The sequence below is a fragment of the Papaver somniferum genome, unplaced genomic scaffold, assembly GCF_003573695.1.
Source record: "Papaver somniferum cultivar HN1 unplaced genomic scaffold, ASM357369v1 unplaced-scaffold_10, whole genome shotgun sequence".
In the NCBI taxonomy this organism is placed as follows: Eukaryota; Viridiplantae; Streptophyta; class Magnoliopsida; order Ranunculales; family Papaveraceae; genus Papaver; species Papaver somniferum.
This window is the reverse complement of record NW_020618825.1, coordinates 5,204,885-5,228,476: the sequence shown is the minus strand read 5'-3', so window position 1 is coordinate 5,228,476 and position 23,592 is coordinate 5,204,885. Positions and strand designations below refer to the sequence as shown.

Genomic DNA, 23,592 nt, shown 5'->3' with positions numbered 1-23,592 from the left:
GGGCCAAGGGTTAGTTTATCTCACAGGAAAAGCCCGAGGATGATTGAAAAAGCTAAAAAGACAGTTGGTGTTAATTTAGCAAAGATGGTTCTGGATTTTGAGAACCATGTTAAGGAGCCGACACAGGCTAGTAGTCAGGTCATTGTGAATCTAGATGATGATTCACTAGGTACTGAATTCTGGAAATCAGCTGCGGATAAAGTAGATGTTGTTGAAGAAGTTGTCAATGCGACTAAGGAATCAGTGTTGCACCTTCAGAATCTTAATGCAGATGATTGTCACCCGGAAGACCAACCATGAAGCCAACCACTCATATACAGTGAGGGTGAAGATGCTGCTGATTGGAAGGAGTTTTTACACAATTTTAGTATGAAAAGCAGTGCTGGTAAGGATAGTGAGGAAGACGATGAGGGTAATGTTCATATTTTGAAATTTAAGAAATCATCCATTATGTTATGTTTACAATTTGATATTAATGTGTATTTGTATATGCCTCTGAACATGTAGATGATCATTATGACCAGTTGTTGGAGACGGATGATGAAGTTAAACATAGTGTTGGTTTCTCTTTAAAAATTGGTTTTTATAATGATATAATGATACCCGATGTGTTAATTACTTTTTCCTTGTTGATTGTCATGACTTGCAGTTGTCAAAGAAGTTAAGGAACCACTGATTGATTTTGAGATTGAAAAGGGTAAAGGGAAGGAAATTGCTAATGGATCGTAAGATGATTATGTTCCTGAAATGGTTGGTAGGCCATTACCTAATCATGAAGTTAGAGTGGTTGATAATGGGCAACATTGGTTTGATGATAGTGATTTTGAAGATTTCCTTGTTGCTGCTAATTCAGTGGATAATGAGTTATTCCCTGAACCAGAAAATGAAATACAAGTTGTAGTTGATGACATAATTGATGAGGGGATGGAATTTCCAGACAAGACCGCTTTTAAGAAACATCTCAGAAAATACTGTGTATCTACTAGGACAGAATGCAGGTTTAGTAAGAGTGATAATATTAGAATCAAGGCTGTGTGTAAAGGATTTGGAGAGCCCATTCTATGTCCGTGGTATATATCTGCAAGGAGGATCCCTGGTGAGGCGACTTGGAGCATAAGAGATTTCCACTTGCACCACACTTGTATTGGGGATCCTTATGAGAGGAACTCATGTGCAAATCCAGAATTTGTAGCTCAACATGTGATCAACAAGCTAAGGGAGTCACATGGAAAGAATGTACCTAAACCTTCTGAGATTGATGCCGAGTTTTGGACAAGCCACAACACCTTGATCCCGTATCACGTTGCATGGAAGGCTAGAAACAATGTGTTAGAGAGGATAAACGGAAGCTTTGATGAGAGTTTTAGACTCATACCAAGTCTGTGTGAAATGATCAAAAGGACTAATCCCGGATCAATTGCTACTTTCACTTACGGAAGGTAATATTATTTCTTTAATTGTTCGTAAAATTGATTAGTTTGAGTTCTAGTTTTAAAACTTTCCTTGTTTCTTCGTGCAGAGACAATCGCTTTGAATCTGTGACCATATCTTTTGATGCCACAATGAGGGGTTTTATAAATGGTTGTAGAAATGTGGTTGGGCTGGATGGTTGTCACCTGAAGGGAAAGTATGGTGGCTGTCTACTATCTGCCACTGCTCTTGATGGGCAGAATGGATTGGTTCTTTTGGGTATCATGGTTTGTAGAAACGAGTGTGCGGAGAACTGTTTCTTGTTCTTGAATAATCTCAAGCATAGATTGGTTGATCATCTCGTTGAGCCAATCAACTTCATATCTGATAGACAGAATGGTTTGAGAGACGTTGTCCAAAAGTTGTTCCCTACTTCACCACATAGGTTCTGCTTCAGGTTACAAACTAACCTCGAACCTGATCATTTTATTGTTACAAAATACATAAAGTATGTTCTATATTCATGGCAGGCACATGTATGAAAACTTCAAAATGCACTACAAGGGATCTAAACTACACACACTATTCTGGAATGCTGCTAGAGCTTATAAGCCTAAACACTTTCAGGTTTGTTTTAGTCTGTAAATGAAATGAGTGACATTTTTTATTCTTAGAAAGTAAAATTCTTGTAACACTAAATATGTTTCAGCTGTAGGCACACATGGATAGTATGATGTCAAAGAATGTTAGTGCTTGTCAGTATTTGATGGGCGAGGATCCTAAAAGCTGGTGCAGGGCCTTTTTTGACCACAAGAGCGCTTGTGAACACTTGAGTAACAACTTTTCTGAAAGTTTCAATAACATGATAACCAACATTAGGGAGAAACCTTTCTGCAAGCTAGTTTTGATGTATGGACAGCTGGTGATGGGGCTGTTTTACAAGAGAAGAAATGCTTGTGTTGGATGGGATTCTGGGGATTTGGTTCCTACTGCTAAAAAATTATTGAAGAAGATGTTTAAGAAAACAGGGGAGTATAAGGTAGAAGGAGCGGTTGCTGGCAAGCTTTATGAAGTCACAAGCATACATAATACAATATTCACTGTTGACCTTGAGAAACATACTTGCAGCTGCATGCAATGGCAGCTGAGGGGTTTCCCTTGTCAACACGCAGTCTGTGCTCTGCAGCAAATCAGGCCCAATTGGGTTGAGTAAGTGTGCATAACATATGTAGTTTTATCTATGATTCTTTCTTTATTACCAATATGTGAAATGTTAAACCTGTTTGTTTTTCTTGTGTGCATTTTTATAGGTATTGTGCCAGATACTACTCAGTAGATAACTACAGGACCACCTATGCCCCTGATATGGTGCCATTGGAAGGGTCTGAGGACTGGGATGAGGTTTTTTCCTAACTCTCAACTATTCATGTTTACTTGTCCTTAATTGGATCTGATTTATGTGTGCACTATGAATTTAGACAACCTTTTACATTACATTATTAGGTTTATCTTAAATATCTGTGTGTATCTACTTAAAAGTCAATTGTAATACATGAATTCAAAGTACTCTGTGAAATATCTGAACTCAATTCTTATCAATTCTTGTATGAACCCTGTACCTAGCTACTTAATGGATTTTGGTGTTTGGAAGCCGGATTCCAGACCCTGCGGTAACATATATAGTGTAGATATTTAGGATGTTTAATTTTTGCGGCGGCTAAGTAATCATTTTTAGTATTTTCATTGATTCTTTTTTTTTTTTGCTATGTCTATTACTTGGGAAGATTATTGTACACCTATTACTTACTAGGTTGTTTATCTCTTTATGCAATATTAACTTTCTTTGTTCTTCTCTTATACAGCCAAGAACAACTATTATTCCTCCATTGCTCATTAGGAAACCAGGCCGGCCTAGGAAGAACAGAAGGAAGGTCTATAATGAGACCCTATCCGAGAAGAAAGTCAGGTGCTGCAGCAAATGCAAGCTGCCTGGTCACAACAAGACAACTTGTCCTGGTGGTGCAATTGGCTCTAATACAAAGACAAATAGGTCTACATCTGAAGAGGGCGGACTGGCATTTCAATCCCAATCATCATCACAAGATGGAAGTGTTGGTGGTTCTATGCCTGCAAAGAAGAAGCCAAGAAAAGCTACGACTCAGCAGTAGTGTTCACTGAAGATTTACTTGAAACTAGTTTTGGTTAGGATGTCTTTTGTTTTCTTTCAAGTGAGACCTATGAAACTTCCTGCATTTGCTTTGTTTATTTGGTTATGTTTTAGTTTAGCTTTTACTTTGTTTGGATATTAGCTACCTCCCAGAGATATTGTTTTTGGATGTTTTGAGTATTGGATCTTTGATTCAATGTTATCAATAAATGGTAGTATTAGTGTCATTAGCTTGCCTTGCTCTGTTTTTAGGATTTTATGGTTCTTCTGTCTGGTTTCTAACAGGTGAACAAGACAAAGTTTTTCGATGACTCTCCTGAAAAAACGAGGAAACAAATTTAACTGAAGGGTATATTGGGCATCTTAGGTCACCCTAAATCTACCACATGTCAGTTAACACCAGTTAACTTGTAAATGGATGGAATCTTTGTAACGGGACTATTTTGTAAGTTATCAAAAAAACGGAATTATTTTGTAAACAACTTTAGAAAATGGGACATATCTAGGGATGCACAACGGGTAGGGTGGGTAGGATATGGCCTATAACTGCCACCCTACCCGTTTACCGGCGGTTAAGAAAATCTTTACCCGCCACCCTACCCGCCAAATAATGGATAGGGTAGGATACGGTTAAAAAACTGGCGGGTAGGGTAGGGTTGGCGGGTAGGAGTAGGGTATGTGCACTTCTAGGTAGGGTGGATAGGATATGGCCTATACCCGCCACCCTACCCGTTTACTGGCGGTTAAGAAAATCTTTACCCGCCACCCTACCCGCCAAATAGTGGATAGGATAGGATACGGTTAAAAAACTGGCGGGTAGGGTAGGGTTGGCGGGTATGGGTAGGGTATGTGCACCCCTAGACATATCTGTAAATGACCCTTATTTATTCCTACACGGTATATTGAAACATAATATCTCTTTCTTTCATATTCAAATCATCAACTGCGTTTCTCTGCAACTTCTGCGACGATTTTCAAAAGGTAAGATTGATTGTTTTTCTTGGATTGTTCATGGAATTCAAGATTAATAACCAACTGAACATTACTTCTTTTCTTGAAATTTTCTTTCAGCTGACTTATTCAAATGGAGAAAAGGGAAGAAATTAACAAATTGGAAAAGGTAGAGAAGAGAGGTAACATTGCCTTCTTTTCAGCATATCGGCTACCGATGCCGCTTGACATTCTCTTCCCCGATTTCACCAACATCGAGCCAGGATGAATTTTGCATGACCGATGGGAAGTCTTACAATTACAACGGCACTGTGATTCCACCTGAATCCCTTATGAAAATCTTCACCCACACAAGTTTGACTGGCTATGGCACCCAGGATGATGTAGATTCCGGTCGTATCACAGGGATGATTTTCGTCTCCGAACGAGAAAACCTTGAATTGCTTCACATAGCTCTCCGTCACAATGATGTCAACCCACCCAGGGTAATAGTCCACAGCTTAGGCGACGTTTTAATAAGATCCCGGGATGAACATCCATTTGAAGATGGTGTTCGCCTGGAAGACAGTGGGTGTTTTGCCGGTGATTATCTCATCTATGTCAGCACCAAAGAACAAGCGACTGAACATCGCCAGCCTTGGACTGCTGTTTACAGAACCAATATTACCACCGGAATAACTGACCGTCTCACACCAAGAGGTACCTAATCTCCTTTTATAATCATGACATAAATCATGCCTTGTTGATTTGATGTTGAATTTCTTCTTATTGGTTATGCCTTAAATCAGAGCATGCTGATTTAAGCCCCTCGGTATCCCCGTCTGGAAAGAAGATAGCAGTGACGTCATTTGAGGGAACGGGAGGTTGGGATGGTGCAATTGAAGACCAAAAGACTAACATTTACATCATGAATGTAGAAGAGCCTTACGATCGTAGGTTGGTTGTGGAAAATGGGGGTTGGCCGACTTGGGGAAGTGATGATATCATATTCTTCCACCGCAAGGATGACAAAAAAACCTTCTGAGAATCCAACAGAAAGAAATTATTGGGGTGTGTATCGATCCGACATTGGCAGTACTGGCCTTGTGCCTGTGCGTGTGACCCCAGATAACATTGATGCGTTCACACCGGCAGCCATCGACGCCACCACAGTAGCTGTCGCTACTATTCGGCAGAAATCAAAGTTCGGTGATACGCGTGTTGAAGCACAATATCGGCACATTGAGATTTTTTATTCAGCAGGAGGGCAAGAACCCACACAAATCACTCAAAAAGTCAGACCAAAGGGTGACTATTTCAACGTCTTTGTGATAGGTGATGGGATTCATGGGAAGCGTGTTGGCTACCATTGTTGCACCAGTGAGCCTCTCAAGGTAATAAAAGCCAGTTTGGGTTCATTTAAATGCGTCTTGTCTAACCTAAGCTATGCCCACTTATTCAAATGTTTATTACTTGTGACAGGAGCAAGAAGAGATTAAAAGACAGTTTCAAATCATCACTTCTCCTGATCCAGATGTAGGACTGTTTAGAGTGGGAGGAGGATTTCCAACATTTTCCAAAAGCGGAAACAGACTTGCATTTGTTGACAATCATTTCAAGACTGTATATGTACTTGACAACCAAAAGCTATATGAAGCTACCGAGGTATCAGAAAGAGTATGAAATATAATTTCTGAATTCAAATTATAAAATTGTTTGCTTATATAAGTTTCTGTTTTCAGCTAACTCCAAACAGCATCTTCTCGCCAGTTTGGAACCAAAGTGATAGACTGGACACACTTTATGTATGCATAGGACCTTCTTTCAGCCCTGATGCAATTGTAGACATATATGCGGTCCGAAATGTATCTGGTGGTAGAAGGCAACTTCAACCGCTCACAGATGGAGGGTTCAATAACGCCTACCCATCCAGCAGTCCAGACGGTAATTTAAATTTTTTGTACAGAATCATCCTTATACTTATTCTCTATTTCACAGCGCAGTTGCTTAAGTTAAATATACGGTATACAATGGTAGACTGTATTAACGTCGTTGCACCAATCTGTTTATTGATGGGTAAAAAATTGCAACAGGAACAAGATTAGTTTATCAATCAACAAGAGACGGATACAAGAATCTGTACATAATGAACGAAGCTAAGGGAGCAGTTAAAGGAATTGAACCTGAAATCCTTACAAATGGGGATTGGACTGACACACAATGCCAATGGTCTCCCAAAGGAAATTGGACTGTATTCTCGTCAAACCGCGACAAGCCTCCTGGTGCACCAAAAAGAAATGATGGTCTTGACCCAGGATATTTTGCAGTGTATCTAGTGGATCCGGATAATAAGGATGTGGTTGTCAGAGTGATTGCAAGTGGAAATGATTTTGGGGGGTATGTTAGCTACCCATTCTTGAGTCCAGATGGACGTAGTATTGTCGTGACTGCAGACATTGCTGCAGTGTCAGTCGACCCCGTATCATTGCCTATTTTTGTCCACTCAGCCAGGCCTCATGGAGACATCTTCACAGTCGACATTGACTCGGATGACATAAAAAAGAACAACGATCTGAATATTTACAAACGCCTCACACACAGCAGATATGGAAATTCCACCTGTTCCTGGATCGGTTCCTCACCTGGTTCCACAAGAGCCGCACGAAAGCTTCTTCGAAAGAAAGATTTCGCAAAAGAAGTCCCTTGTGCATATCTTGGCACAGACGAAGGTTCACAAATGACTGGACATCCCGTCTTTCCAAACGAATGCGAATTATTAGTGATTACCATTGTTTTCTGCTTCTTTTGTTCCATCTGCTATATTATTTCTTTTCATCCCTTCATGTTGTGATTGTTATTTGATATTCCAAAGTGTAAATTCCACAGTTGGTGACTTCCCCATGTTTTATCACTTTTTTCTTCTTCTTCTTGCTTAGATTTGGAGTTTTGGACTGCATTTTTCGTATCAATGAAAGACAACATTTTGGGAAATCATGCTTCTGCGGCTCTCTTGAGCTCCATCTTGCAATGCTGTTTTAGTAATAATATCATTCCTCTGAACCTCATGCGCATCCCCTTCAGAAATCAACTAGGTGCTGCAATTCAAATGATTCTTGATAATGTTAGGCTGGAAGAATTTGCTTAATGTGTCTTCTCTGTATGCTACAACAGCCTCCTTTCTCGCTTCAATGGTATTGACTTTTAGTTTTTGGAGCAGTGTTGGCTTTGGGCCTTTTGGCAGTTCATGGAAATCTTAAAGCATAAACCTTATAGATAGAGATCTCAAGATGGATGCAAGGAGCAGTACTTATCACCTGCGGGAAGGTTTTTCTTTCTCGAAGTTGAAGGTAGAAAATGTTAAACAATAAGAAGAGTAAGCCCACATTAATATAGGAATGGGTGATACAAATAGCATTTGGTTCTTATAAGCTGAGTTAACAAAATATCCGATAGTTTTAGGTTCTGGCTGCAGAGAACTTGTAAACCATTCACTGCTACTCTTTCCAATTGCACATAAGTAAGTTTCCCTTGCACTCAGCCCATACCTGAGGCAAACTCCATTACAAGCAACAACTTTTGTGATAGCTTTTTGTGTTCTATGACTAGCTTAGGGAACCAAATGGATACCTTGTAATAAAAGTTCTCATTTTTAAGAGAAGGGTCTTTTACAGAAAAGGCTAATGGAGACTCCAATAAATGCAACAATCAAAAAGCAATATTTGATTACATGAAAGTTCAAATATTAAAATTGAAACCAGAAAAGATCTCAAAGTAATATAGAAATGATAAAACCTGCCATTACGGCCTACTAATAATAGGAAACTGCAGGTTTCTCCCCAGCATCAAATTCTTTATCGATCCAAAAAAAAAACAAAGGAAACTGCAGGTTTCTTCTTGTAATTTAAGTAATTTTTGCAAAATCTACAAATCAAAGAAGGTAAAACGTCCATTTCACAATCTCCCTCTGCAACTCTAGAGCAAGACTGGACTCCCCACATTCTGCTAACTCCACATATAAGTTTCCCACTTGTAACAGCATCGAGTTGAATTCTCTTTCTCAGTTAAACTCTTGCACACAAAGCCACTTAAGTTGTATTATAAAAATTAAGTCGTATGAGTCAGGATCATAACCCTGCAGAGAGTTCAAAATTGCTGCAGAGGTTCCAAAAAAAATGCTCCGTCATTTGTTCTCACGCTCCATGATACCGTGTCCTGTCCAAAAGTTTTTTGGATGTAACGCTGCCGTTCTGCAAATGATTCCTGATGATGTTAGGACTTTTTTTGCCAAGGAGAAACACCAATCAAACAACAAAAAACCTCACATAACCACTTAATCTTAAGCTCAGGATACTCGACAAGGAAGCAGTAATCAGATAAAACCTGGAAACACTGCTCAATGAAACATTATAGTGACACTGGCCAATTTCAGTTGATGCCAATGTCCTGCAGCGGCAATGAAACATTACCTATTTCAGATAGCCAGTTGCAGTAACACCGAAAATGCTATATGACCAGCTTCTTGACAGCTATGTAACAGCTGATTTTGACGTGGCGGAAAGATGCAAATTTTTGTTTTGCCATGTCATCAAAAAACAAGTTACACTAAAACGATGTGTTTTAACTTTGTTGTTTGGGCGTTAACTATCTCCCATCTTCTCAGGATTTCCATCTCACCGCTTCATATTTCACATCCACAACGATCTCCATAGATCAAACTAATATATATTGTCTTTCACTTTCTACCATGGTGATGATTTTTTATCTTAGCTATATCAAATTTCACATGGAAAATTAGGTTATTAAGCTTTTGGCAACCCATAATCTATTTCCATTAAACAAAACTTAATTAGATTCGATCTACAATGAACTAATTCCAGTATTGAAACTCAATTGCATCAAAACTTAATCAGATTCGATCCACACTGAATCTATTCCAGTATTGAAACTCAACTGCATAAATTGTTTTAAAAGGAGGAGAAGATTATGGTTTGAATAGTATTTACAGTTTGGTTGATTAAAAGGAGGAGAAGATTAATAAAACAACAATTTCTAATCTTTGAAGAATTAGTATCTCTGATTGATGGTTGCAAAATAATTTCAAAATTTATGATATATGTCTTCTCGTAGAAATATGATGACTCAAGTCTGGTTCTTAAATAGATCAAGAATGTCAAGGATCATCTGTTACGACGTAAAAATCAAAATTAGGGCATGAAAACAAACAGTGAAAATATATCTAAGGTGTGGTTGCTGATTTGATGACGTGGTCAGGAGGAATGGCCACTTCAGTCCACCACATAGGATGCCACGTCCGATCAGCTGTTAAGTAGCTGTTACAAGGCTGTTCATGTAGCAGCTGTTAGTAGAACGATTGGATTTTGATATATTTATGTTAAGATTTAACAGTTGAATTCATTTCAAAAACACTAAGTCAAAGAGATAGTTAACCCTATCGTGGATTATTCTTGATAGACTCAATTTCTAAGAAACAGTAACAACAAATTAGCTTTTTTAGGATCTCACCTTAATCACTATACTTGAAAACTTCCAATTCCAAATATTGTGCTCCACAAAACATGGAAACCCTCATGCTTCATCATCGGCTGTATTTGCTTCTGCGAATCTTCAGCTCCATCGTGCAGTGCATTTTCCCTTCTCCCCGGACTTGCTCTGTAAATGTGCTCCCATACCTAAGTTCTCTTTGATTTTCTGGATCGATGCAGCCATGGTGACGATTTCCTCAAAGATACAGGCTATTCAATCGTTCAATCAACTAGATTCTGCAATTCAAATGATCCCTCATTAGGAAACCAAGAAACAATGATCCAGAACCGTTCAAGATGATAATTATGTGAATCTTCAGAAGCCATGTTATCACCATAAACTTAATTTCTGAGAGGAAAAATCATTGTGTGAGTGGATCATCATCAAAAACAAGACAAAGGGTTTCAATTTCTTCTAGAAGTTTCAGTTGAATGCTGAAAATTCTAATAGTAGGAGTAAGAATACTGGTGTTTAGATCAGTGAGAGATGATGGTGTCCGTTATTGATGAGACAGAATTTTTTTCGCCAGAAACTTTCAGATCTAAAGGAAATGAGCAAGCGAAGTTTCACTTCGCTGACGGCTGAAATGTCAAGGATACCTAAGTTTCTAGGGTATAAAACAAAATTAGATTGTTTGATCCAACGGCCGGAAATGTTTCAGATTTGGCCTTGGTCATAAACAGTGCCGTTGCAGGCACGTTATAGATACCCCCTTATCAAAAAATGCTAATGGGGATTGGAATGACACACAATGCCGATGGTTTCTAAAGGAAATTGGATAGTATTTTCTTCAAACCGGGACAAGCCTCCTGGTGCAGCAAAAAAAGATCATGGTGTATCTATAACATAAGTTGACATTGACCGGGATGACATAGAAAAGAACACCAATCTGTAGATCTACAAACGCCTCACTCACAGCAGATATGGGAATTCCGCTGGTACTTGGATCGGCTCCTCACCTGGAGGCACAAGAGCAGCACCATAGAAAGCAGCTGTACTTTTCTTTTTACTCTCACTGTAAAAGCCATCACAATTAAGCTTTAGAAACAATTAAGCTCTATGGAATGAAATTAACGATCGAGTTAGTATTGGGCTTCCAAGTGGTAAAATAGGAAAACCATCGCTGGGCTGTTGGAAATCAAGAGCTATAAAATATGTGTCCTACACTTTACACCGCTGTAGTCAACACCAATTTACATCTTCACAATGGGGCAACACATATATATAGTTCAAAAGAATCTAGATTCATTTGCTTTAGAATTGAGCCCTGCGAAGGATGCTGCAATCACATTTCTGGAGATGCCTTCCAAATGTTCGCCCATAAAATTTAGCTTAAAAATGAATTAATGCTTTCCTCTGCTCAAACAGACAAAGAAAATATAACCGTGTAGGCTAATCTTCTTTTTTAAGCTGGAATTGTGATCGACCATTGTCGTTAGTCACTTGACGACATTGTAGTTTTGATAATAGATTCAAACTTCTTAGTTTTAGTTTTGGAAAAAATGGTGTAGAGGTTACACACCATATGCTGCATCATTTGCCAATTTTCCCTCCTCGCTAATTGCATTCAAGTAAGTCTGTACCAGGAATCACATTGACTTGCTTTCTCAATTCTCCTTGCCGTCTTTCATATTGCGCTCTTGTCTTTGATCTTGTGCAACAATGCAGTAGTGGTGAGTGTTAGAAACTAACAAACACACTCCCACATACAACAATCGAAGCAGATATTGTATCCATAACCCCAGTTAAAAACTTGCTTGGTCATACAAATAGGAATGACTTTGGCAAATAGAACTTTATCAGCCACAAATGCATATACATTCGGAAAATGTAGTTCTTCACCTGGCTTAGTTCAAGTATCATCAATCATTTACAACATTCACAGATCAAGTAATTCTAAATTAAAAATTTATAATAGTAAACTACAATGAAAAATTTTGTCCAAAAATTGAAATCTATACTCCGAACTGATAAGCAAAACTTCTATATGTTGAGCTAAGCAAAACTTTCAAACTTCATACACTACCCAAAATAGAGATATGACGAGATACTTGCAAATAAAGTTAGGTTTTGGTTTTTTTCAAAAACAAGTAAAACTCGTAAAAGGAATTTACCACAAATAAAATTCTTAAAATAATATTTTTGGAATAAATTTCCTAAAGAAAAATTTGCCAAAAAATAAATACGAGTAGAAAGGGAACTTGGGCATGGGTCGAAACATGTGTCTCCATTCTCTTCGGTCTCCAAGCTATATATAAAGCTTCCCACATTAAACAAAGACTCCAATCATAAGAGCATCTCCAACCGGTTGTGGTGTGTTTCCTACGTGGTTGGTGTAGGAAGACATCCTTTGGAAACTTATAAACTAATTTTTCCACAATTTTAGGGATACCAAGTTTTAATAATAAACGTTGCCTACTTGTATTTATCTGGTTGGTTGGACTTTTTTTTTTTAGTTTTATCTTTATTTTTTTCAGTTTACCTTTATAACAAAAATGGTGATTACATTCTCTAAGAGAACCTCTAAAACTAGAGGATGACTTAAAAGGATGTGAGAATAACTAACTGGCCAACTCATCCACACATTCAACATTACATTCCCTTTGGAGAGGGTTTTTTGATAAAATTTTGATAAATCCTAAGTGGCCATAAAAATAGGAAATTATTAATGTCCCATTGGAGATGCTCTAAGAACCCATCTAATCTTAGAGACGGCCAATCTCTAATCAGTAGAACTTCGGTTACTCTAATTTTAATTTCCTTTCAGCACCGCCTCACAAACACTGGTACTCTCCCGTCTGAAACTTTGTAAAACATTTTCACTTAAATCATATTAGGGTTTCGTTCATTTATAGGAAAACTTATGTGTGATATACTAAAATACCCTTGAAACTTATGTGATATAATGAAATATATCCTTGAAATAATCCCAATATGTGGTACTCGGGCCCAGTAATTACGATTCTTATCGGTTATGATTCGTCTACATGTACTAGAGTGGAGGTGTTAATGCAAAATCTCCCATTTGTTGTACACCATAATTATAGCATTGAGCGTGTATTTCTTCGACACTGTAGTGGATTAGTTTGCCTAAATCCCTTGCAATTGCGACATATCGATGACCTTTCGACTTTGGAATCACCACTAGGTCCGCTAAATACAAATAAAAATTTCTATGGAGGTGCGGTTGGTTATGATTACAAAACTGGGAGAGTATTATTAGTTATCAAACATAGCCATCATATAAATTGTACTCCTCGAAAATCTAAAGTATTGAATTTCCTATTCACTTTCATCTCAGTGACCTGAATGAAGTGTCCTTTGCAAAACCAGCATATTTGGTATCATCATTCCCCGCCTCGCTATTCAGAATGACCCTTACTGACACTTCAACAGTTCAGGAGAAAGAATGTCCCGGAATTCCTATAGGGATCTAACTAGGTGGAAAGACTGACCTGTTAGCTTAATCTCTCTAGATAATCATCCGCTTGGATCATTAGCTATTGCAAATAATTAACAGTGTCAGGATCTTCACGGACCGCCAGATCCTATTTCTGGGCCCAACCACATAGCACCGATACTGTTCCCACTTAACCACCTGTTGTAGCAGGTGTGGGATTTTAATTTAAAAGACCTCGGTGCTATGTAAGGAGGTGCCCAAGTTTATCAGGCACCACATGTACTTCCTCTTATTCCATGTGGGACTATCCTAGCTATATATATGTGTTTTATATCGCGCCACATACTCCAAAAATCTCCACCTTGGCGAGATTAAACCACCTCACCAATCCAATCATACTCCATCATAGGATCACCGTCTGTATATGCTACCCATCGAATATGATTATTGTCACTACGCGTCCTGGAACCCTACTCCATCTTGAGTTAATGGGAAGGCTAGCACTAACTCCACCTTGAGAACAACCTTGCCCACCATAGAACCCTGCTCCACCTGAGTTAATGGGGTGCGGCATTAACTGCACCTTGAGCGTTATCTCTACCTTGGGCCTTGCCTGCTCCAGCTTGAGTCTGACTCCACCTGCCCCGTATCGGGTGACATCCAAAACCATTTCTCTGTTCAGATAGTAGCCCCAACCATAGGCTCTGATACCAGTTGTTAGGATCTTCACGGACCGCCAGATCCTACTTATGGGCCCGATCACATAACACCGATATTGTCTTCACTTAACCACTTGTTGCAGCAGGTGTGGGATTTTAATTTAAAAGGCCTCGGTGCTATTAAGGAGATGCCCAAGCTTATCAGGCACCACGTGTACTTCCTATTATTCTATATGGGACTATCCTAACTATAGATATGTGGTTTACATCACGCCACGTACTCCAACAAACAACCCATACGTATGCAAAGAATTATTTAATCTCGTCTTCAATTAAAGAGTGTAATATTCCAAGTCTAAGTGCATCCCAGTGTAACAAAGCCTAAAAATATTCTGGTCTATAATCTTTGGGTTGATCACCTGCTATGACACATTGACACTAAAACATTGACAAGGGATTAATGTTTTTCCATCATTTTGCCTCGTCTGGCTAAAAGGCATTCAATGCATGCATTAATCGGGTTTTCTTGTTTACAAACGCATACAAACACATTCAAAGTGGGTATTTGAGTTTCTTAACATAATACATGTATGTTTGATGCATCATTAGTTTCTATCTCGGGTGATTCTCCGTTTTCTTCCATGAAAGCGTCGTCTAAAGATTTCCTCCATAAAAGTTTGGATCATTCAACATATATCCCAAATAGTCTTCTCTAAACGGTCGCGAACCTTCAACATTATGTTCCTCACGATGACTCTCAGCTTCTTCTTTGTATCCATCCGTTTTTGTTGATTATTAAAAAGAAATGGTTTTTCCCTTTTTTCCTTCTTCTTCTTCTTCTCTATAACTCAAAAATTACAACAAATGAAAATAATTAAACAAATTTCATCCAAATGTTAACCTGACTACGATCGGAAGCAAATTGTTTATTTTATCTACCGAATTCATTCGGAGGATAAAAATATTATAATATCTACCGAATGTGTAAGGGCAATTTTACAATTACGATTTACGCGAGATAAGGGCTAGCTTCAATTTACGTTTGGGTGATTCTATTTTGTTTTATTGTTGGTCCCTAATTCCTTTTGAGTGGCGAGGTTAATAAAATATGAACTTTGTAGAATGATTTTGAAGTATAGAAAGTAGCTTTGGTTGGTTGATTTTAATGTACGCAAATTTCAAGTTACCAACTGTTGACATAAACTGCTGGTTGCGTTGCAGCTATTTCAAGTTACCAACTGTTAATGTACTATTCCCTTTTTTCTAAGTTTATCGGAACCTCGCCGTTTTGGATTCATTTGCCCAAATATTTTTAAAACATGGTTCAAATTGACGATTAAAAATTAGTATGGATGAAATGAACACCAAAAAAGTAGCAAGAATGAAACTGGATTCATCCTGTCTTAAACTTAAAAAAGCGCGAGGATGAAACTGAATGCATCCTGATGTAAATTAAAAATGAGAGAATGGGTAGGATGAAACTGTTTACATCCTGCCTATTTTTACATGTCTTTTCATCTAGGAATTGTAGTTATTGGGATAATTGACCAATTTTGTGTTTTAATGAAGCAGAAACTAACCAGCGCAATCCTGCTATATGATTTGTATAGGTGTCAAGTCCTACAACAGTAATGAAGATCAATGGCTGTAAAGCCTATAATTATGATGTGTCGTGACTCCATTAAGTTTCAAGTCTCCATTCTCTCCCACGATGACTAAGTTGCATATAGATGAATGCGTGCACTATGTTCCGGGTAACCATGAACAACATTTTGGTTCTGACTCTTCGAATTCATAATAAATTGAGTTGGTTTGATTGCTAGGTTGGTAAACTACTAGTATAATCAGTTAAATACCCGTGGGTGGTGTTGTATTTGTTTTGATATGCTATTTAAGAGTTCATACTTTTTATTTCTTCTTTTTGGTTTATTATCAAGCTAACACTACGTTTGTTTATTCCTGACTCATCTGAGTCGTCTGGATCTGAGTCATCTGGATCTGAGTGAAATCACCTGACTCATCTGGATCTGACTCAATATGTTTGTTTTGAGTCAGATCTGACTCATCTGACTTAAAAAGCGTGAGTCAGTGGTTTGGTCCCGTGAGTCAGGGGTATTTTGTTGCCTGACTCAAACGGTTCCGAGTTAGGGGTTATGTCTGAGTCATAGGTCGAGTCAGATCTGACTCAAAATGCAAAACAAACGGTCTGACTGCTGACTCGGCCCGAGTCAGAGGTTGACTCAGATCCAGACGTCGAGTCAGCTGCAAACAAACAAGATGTAAGTCTGGAATTCTCTAAAACTAAATACAGTATCGAACTTTTTTACTTGAAAAGAAAAACACTTCATAACGAATGTTAAATGTTTATGCCCGAACGAAATTATTAGAGATACTGAGATAATCTAATTGCTGAGATATACCAATTAGGAAAACTAAGAAAGAAGCAAACTTATATCACTATAGAATAAAGAAAAAAAAGTAACGCAGTCACAATCTTGAAATCCAACCCAAACTGAATTAGTAAAATTCCTAGTAATCCCAAAGAAAATTAACAAGAGTTTAATATCTAAACATGTAATGATGTCAATGCATACACATATATCTAAACTAATATATTGGTGGCTTTAACCTTGCTAATCCGATGACTTGTTTGAATATTAGCTGTATTATCTTGGTTGCACATCAAGTTCCTCGAAAGGAACCCAATCCTTAAGAAGTGTGCAACTATTCATCAATAATTTTTCATTGGTCGGTCCACTTCCACAACAACAACAGTCTTTTTGTTTTGATGTCAATTCTAAAGTTTGTTTGTCGAGACAGTGCTTGTTGTTCATCATTCGGTTTAGTTGTTCTTGTAGTTCTGTTACTTCATTCTTCAATGTACTGATGTCTCCGGTCAACTCTCTTTTCTTGTCATCAAGTCTAGCAATGTGAACTTCTAGAACAGCATGTGTATCCTCTCGTGCTTCCTTATCATATAGGTGTAAAATCGCAGTTTCTAAATCTGAATATATTTTTTCTTGTTTCTCATCTTTCTCTCTTTTGACTTCATCTTGAAGAGTGGAATTTTCTTTATGTAATTCAGAAATCTTCTTATTCATCAATTGTTTTTCTTCATTGTTCTGTTTGACTTTATTTTGGAGAATTGAATTTTCTGCGTCTAGCTCAAATACTTTTTTGTCCTGAGATTGTTTTTCTTTTTGGTTCCATTTGATTTCATCCTGAAAAGTAGCATTTTCAGCTTCTAACTTAGATAACCTCATGTCAGTTATTTGTTTTTCTTCGACATACCCTTTAATTTTTTCTTGAAGCAAGAAATTTTCTGATTCCAACTCAGAAGCTCTTTTATCCATGGATTGTTTTTCTTCTTTGTTTCTATTGATTTCATCTTGCATAGTATAATTTTTTGCTTCTAACTTAGAAACTTTGTTGTCAAAGATTTGTTCTTTTTCTTTGCTCATTTTTACATTATGCTGCAAAGTGGAATTTTCTGTTTCCAATTTGGAAAGTCTTTGATCTAGAGCTTGCTTTTCTTCATTTTTCCTTTCGACTTGGTCTTGAAGGGTGGAATTTTTTGCTTCTAATTCCGAAACCTTTCGCTGAAGAGCTTGTTGAAAAGTAGGAAGATTATAAAACGGCGACTTTATTTCCTCACGCGACCAGGTACCTGAATATTTTTGTCCATCCCAGTTAACCACCACACCTTGAGAGTTAACAAACTTTAAAATATTTTTGGGGAAGCTAGATTTGAAAGCAGCATAATCGTCATCTTTGTTATGGCCCAAAGAAAGATGTTTCGAGAAATCTAAACTTTCGAGATCGGCCAAATCACTTAACAATACAAGAATACCAGTCTCTTTCTTAATCCTCACTATGCGAAACAGTGAATCTGCACCACGAAATATAAACAATTGAGGATCTTTGTACCATGACATAGTTAATTTGATCGAGAGAAAGAATGAGTCAAAGAAGAAATTTTGGTAATGAGCCGGAAGAAAATAGTGAGGATAAGAAATCTTATTGTTCCCTTTAACAAGTTCAAACGCTACATGTCTTAAAGAATAGACCACAGAGGGATAGAGATTCCTAATACACATCCGTAGTTTAAATTCTCAAAAGCAAACAAAATTCCTTTAAGTTGCCCACACTCAATGTTCTTCTTGATCCTCTCTTGTTTTGTGAAACACGATCAAGTGATTCATATTACACGTAAAAGACCGAAAAGATAACAAAAACAGAGTAGTCTTTCCTTTTCTATGCTAATTTTTTTTTTTTTTTGACTCAAGCAAAGTATATTCTTTTGCAGTCTTTTTCGTCACCACTTTACTGTTACAATATTGAGTTTTTTTTCTTCTTTTCTTTCTCTTTGAGAAGATGAATATGGGTAGACTTTTATTAATTTCATCAACTAAGAATAATTCGACCGGCTGCATTTAAACTGTAGACTAACATTGGAGACTTGGAGTCTCTCGGAATCATTGCCGATTCACTAGTCAGATGCAAAATGATTAAAAACCAACTACCTTTTTTGGTTTGAGATAAAAAAAAAAACTTAAGAATTTCTAATGTTTTGCATCGACTCGTATTTCTTAGAAAATGTTGAAAGACAAATAACACGACTACAAATGGAAGTTCTAGACTACAAATATGAATATGGCATGACATGTTTCGAGTAGTTTAGTGCAATGTAATTGTCTGGTTTAGCTATATTCAAGTAACTATTGGTGATTTTAAATTTCCCCAGATTTTCTGATCAGTAATATAACCATTCGTATTATTAGGTACTTAAGGATCTTGCTCTTTACCGGTCCTAACCCACAGACATTTGTATCAGAAAAACAATCACAGCCGCCAACATTTCAATACACTTCGGTCAGCAGTTACGGTCAGTCATAAAATAGGCGTGAGCCGTTCAATCAAATGTTGATGTAAAATCAACGATCACAAATATAAACCTAGACCGAACGGGCCAGATCTCTGAGCCTATAAGAAGATTAGTTACAACTGCCTCCGTCTTGTTGAAGTGAGAAAAAATATCCAAAACATAAGCCTAAAAAATCAACACCAGCAGCAAACAGATCTATCTGATCATTTTCTTCTTCATCTTAGTGTTCTTGCATCAATGGAAACAAAAACGAAAATACATGTTGTATGTCAATCAATAACAACCAAAACACAATGATTTTTCCTCTCAACAAAGTATCATGAATTCAATCTTTGGTCCCGCCACTTGCTTGAGTTCTTTTGTGTGTCGTCATCGGGAATGCTGCGCAGTTGGTTTTTCTGTTGATGTAACAGGATGGATTTTCTATTGGAAATTTTCCACCAGTGATTACATCTGAATTTTAGATAGTCTTTTTTTTAGACATTTATGTAAATGCTGTGCCTTTTGGTGTTCTGATTGGAATATTCTTAGTATCATCTATATTGCTTTCCTGATTTTGATCTTGTTCTTATGTCTCCCCCAATTTCGATTGGACAAAAACCCTAATCTTTCTTTCTTTGTAATAAATGTATTTACTGACTAAACCCTTATAAGAGACCTCCAAAAAAAACGCCACATGTCGTCTCCATAATCATTCTAATCTGTGGTTAATCCACATCATCGAACAGTGGCACATAAAATTTTAGGAGAACCAATAAAAAAATGCCTAGGGGTCATTCCGTATTAGTTTTTGCCTAACAGAAAAGACACGTCTTTTGGATTGAGATTGTTATCTCCCAGAATCTAGGAAAAGATTCAAACAAATAACTGTTTGCACAGTACAGGAGAAGTTAGCTTTTGGTACACGCCCTATTTGCAAATATGTCTTCTTTTGCGATGTTTCCAGAAGGACGTCACATACCTTCATCTGCACAACAATGATAGTGATACTCTCAAGAACAGACATTATTCGTAGGTGAAGTTCAGATTTCCTTGCATGGGTTTTATCTTTATCACGCGCTACTTTGCAAATACGTTTTCGTTGGTTTTTCTCACTTTAACATTTCTTCTATCTTCGCAGTTGCAGAACGAAGAAAAGAAGAAGTGAGAAGTAACGACGATTTGAATTTTGAACGAAAAGTGTCAGCACAAGTAATGAATCAGTCACACCTAGCTGTCAGTCATCTGCACAAAGCTCGGAAACAGTTCAACAAATCAAAACTAAGTCTGGTCTATAACCTTGTCCGACTACTATCTAGGATCTGCTAGTATTTCTGTTTTACAGTTTTGAATAATGTGATCTATAATTCATATAAATACAAGTTTCAATCTCTACCCAAGTTAGAGTTGGAAATGGTAATACTTTGCAGATTGCACATATTGGTAACGCAGTATTCACATCTAATAATCGCAAATTTCTTAAATAATGTCTACCATGTGCCAAAAATCAAGTCGAATCTTCTCTCTGTTTAACAATTTTGCAAGGATAATCATGTTTACTTTGAGTTTCATACAAATTTCTTTGTTGTGAAGGACAAAACCACGGGAACAATGCTGCTAAAGGGGAGGAATGAGAATGGCTTGTACATGTTCAATGGTATAGGTGACATAAACCAATCGATATCTCCAAAGTCCTTTTTCTCTGCAAGTCTACCTGTTTGGCACCAGCGTCTTGGTCATCCAATGCTAAGCACGGTTTCGAAAATAATTAGCAATTTTTCACTTCCAGTATTGAATAAGAAGTTTGATTTCTTCCACTTTTGTCATATTAGCAAGAGTAGGCGTCTACCTTTTTCTCGTAGTGCTACTACTTATGATACACCATTAAGTCTTATTGTTTCAGACATATGGGTTTCTCCACAAACTTCAAGAAATGCTTTTCGTTATTACAGGTTATTAATGAATGTTTTCTCTCATTATACATGGGTATTTCATTTGATACAACGATCTGATGCTTTAAATGTCTTTACACAGTTTCATAAGCAAGTAAAGAATTTAACTGTTCATAAAATTAAAATTTTCCAGTCTGACAATGCACTTGAATACAAAAAATTCACTTCTTATCTTAACAACTCAGGAATACAACATCGTTTCTCATGTCCTCATACCTCAGCTCAAAACGGTCTTGCAGAGCATAGAATTAAACATGTCACTGAAAGTGGTCTTGCATTATTGTTTCATGCCCGGCTTCCCAAATAATTTTGGTCTGAAGCTTTCACTGCTGCCTGTTATCTGATAAACACGGTACCCAAGTCTTCTACAGAATCCAAAACTGCTCTTGAGTTACTCTATAACAAAAAGCCATATTACTCTTTTCTCCGTGTCTTTGGTTGCTTGGCTTATCCGTTTCTTCATCCTTATAATGCCAATAAACTCTATAACAAAGACAAATATAACCCTTACAGTTCAGCATATAAGGGTTATATTTGTCTTCACTTACCAACAAATCGACAGTATATATATCAAGACATGTTAAATTTGGGGAAACCAATTTTCCATTCTCTCCCCCTCAACAGCGAGCTCCAGAGGTAAGTTCGACATATCAATGTACTAGCACAGATATATTTGCATCATCTATTTTTATGCCGGCTCAGTCAGTGCCATTGCAGGTGCAACAAACTGAAGCACCAGCAATGCAACAACCAAACTCACCAGTACCGGGTCCATATACCACACCTCAGCAGTCTACAGGGTCTTCAGCTGTGCTACCTTCAGGTTTACGTGGCAAGGTGGATGACGCGGCATGCCATTGGCACATGTGGCATGGTCGGCATGCCTTGGCGTGGTTTAGGCGCGGCCAGTCTAGGGTTTTGGAGTTGGGACAAAGGTTACCATGCGTTGTTTGGCGACATTGGACGGCTAAGATTTGCATCTAAGATGGAAGGGTGGCCGTTGATCATCGCATGCCTCGTTTTGGTAGCTGCATAGGGAAGGCCGACATGGTATGGCGCGGCAAAGTGGTTGGTATTCCATTGGCACATGTGGCATGGCATGCCTTCGCGCGGTTTGGCGTGGCCAAAATTAGGGTTTGGGCCAAAGGTTACCATGCGTTGTTTGGCGACCTTGGACGACTAAGATTTGCATCTTAGATGGAAGGATGGTCGTTGATCGTCGCCAGCCTTTGTTTTGGTAGCCTCATAGGGAAGGCCGGCATGGTATGGTGCAGCAAGGTGGTTGGCATTCCATTGGCACATGTGGTGCGGCTGGCATTGTTGGCATGCCTTGGAGCAGAGGTGCGGCTGGCATGGCATGCCATTGGCTCAGTGGTGCGGCTGGCATGGTTGTCATGCCTTGGCGCAGAGGTGCGGCTGGCATGGTTGGCACGCCTTGGCGTGGAGGTGCGGCTGGCATGGTTGGCATGCCTTGGCGCGGAGATGTGGCTGGCATGGTATGTCATTGGCACAGTGGTGTAGCTGGCATGGTTGGCATGCCTTGGCGCGGTGACGTGGATGGCATGGTCTGCCATTTAAAAAATGGTGCTGCTGGCATGGTTGGCATGCCTTGGCGCGGTAGCATGAGAATTAGGGTTTGGCATAGATGATGTCAGTCAGTGTTAAGGGTTCCGCCGTGGAACATGACCCATGTAAAAAAAAGGGTACCCCGATAATTCTTACGTAGGCATGCTGATTGATTCAATAAATGTGCTAATGGTCGTAGTGGTGTCATGTCAGATGTACAGTTTTACGATTTTGTCCCTAAGCTAAAAACCACCATCAACAGGATGACAAAATGGATAAGCTCATCGAACTTCTTAAAATATCACAAGAACAAAGGGTTGCCAAGTATGAGACTGAAGAAGAGTACCTTAAGAAACACATGGAAAACTCTACAATCTTGGCATAAACACAACAAAGAGAAGCCGATTTGAAGGTCCTACGCCAAAACATGGATGAAGTAGAGGAATGGGATAAACCCCTCTACAAACTATGGGAGAATGAGATTTTAGTCCGTAATGGATTACCACGTCTCCCCTAAATTAAGTTATTTAGAAGTTCATTTCAAGTTTTAATTAGAAGTAGAATTTTAATTTCAGTGTACTTTCTTTTTTTAATTTTTAGAATTATCTTTTTTAATTTTTAGGATTAGAATTTTTAAATTCGATGTATGTTTTTAATTTTTATAAGTAGAATTTTAATTTTAATGTACTTTTTTAATTTCTTAATAAAACTTTCTAACATTGTTTTGCAATGTAAAGAATGAAAGGATTTCAAACACTCACAATCCAACAATTGAAAACATAGCCATCGGTGGTGTAAACTAGGTGTAGGAAAGAACGAAAACATTTAAAAACTCAAAATTTTAAAATAATATTCGTTGCTGTTGTAAATGAGGTGTAGGAAAAAAATGGTCAAGCGATCTATGGTTCAGTGCCAATTGTAGTGCCTAACAAAACAGCGCCAAAGCTCAGTTTTGCACTGAACCATTCAACGCTTCAATCTTGCTGCTAGTTCATATGCAAGCAAATACTAGTAGAGAGAACTAGTGTTAACAAATAGACCACACTTTTTTTTTTTAAACTGCAATACTTAACTGCTAATCTAGCAGCTCGATCTAGCCC

General features: G+C 38.0%; 2 protein-coding genes across 2 annotated transcripts; both read left to right on the top strand.

The window, feature by feature from the left end:
* Positions 1-747: 747 nt before the first annotated feature.
* On the top strand, positions 748-3,578 carry LOC113326204. Its single transcript, XM_026573973.1, has 6 exons — positions 748-1,439; positions 1,520-1,855; positions 1,941-2,037; positions 2,126-2,619; positions 2,721-2,811; positions 3,273-3,578. The coding sequence occupies exons 1-6, from the start codon at positions 748-750 to the stop codon at positions 3,576-3,578; spliced, it is 2,016 nt and encodes a 671-aa protein (XP_026429758.1).
* A 1,225-nt stretch (positions 3,579-4,803) lies between these two features.
* LOC113326203 lies at positions 4,804-7,652 on the top strand. Its single transcript, XM_026573972.1, has 7 exons — positions 4,804-5,227; positions 5,317-5,526; positions 5,636-5,901; positions 5,990-6,184; positions 6,250-6,451; positions 6,601-7,236; positions 7,444-7,652. Exons 1-7 carry the CDS (start codon positions 4,804-4,806, stop codon positions 7,650-7,652), a joined length of 2,142 nt encoding a protein of 713 aa, XP_026429757.1.
* Positions 7,653-23,592: the final 15,940 nt, after the last annotated feature.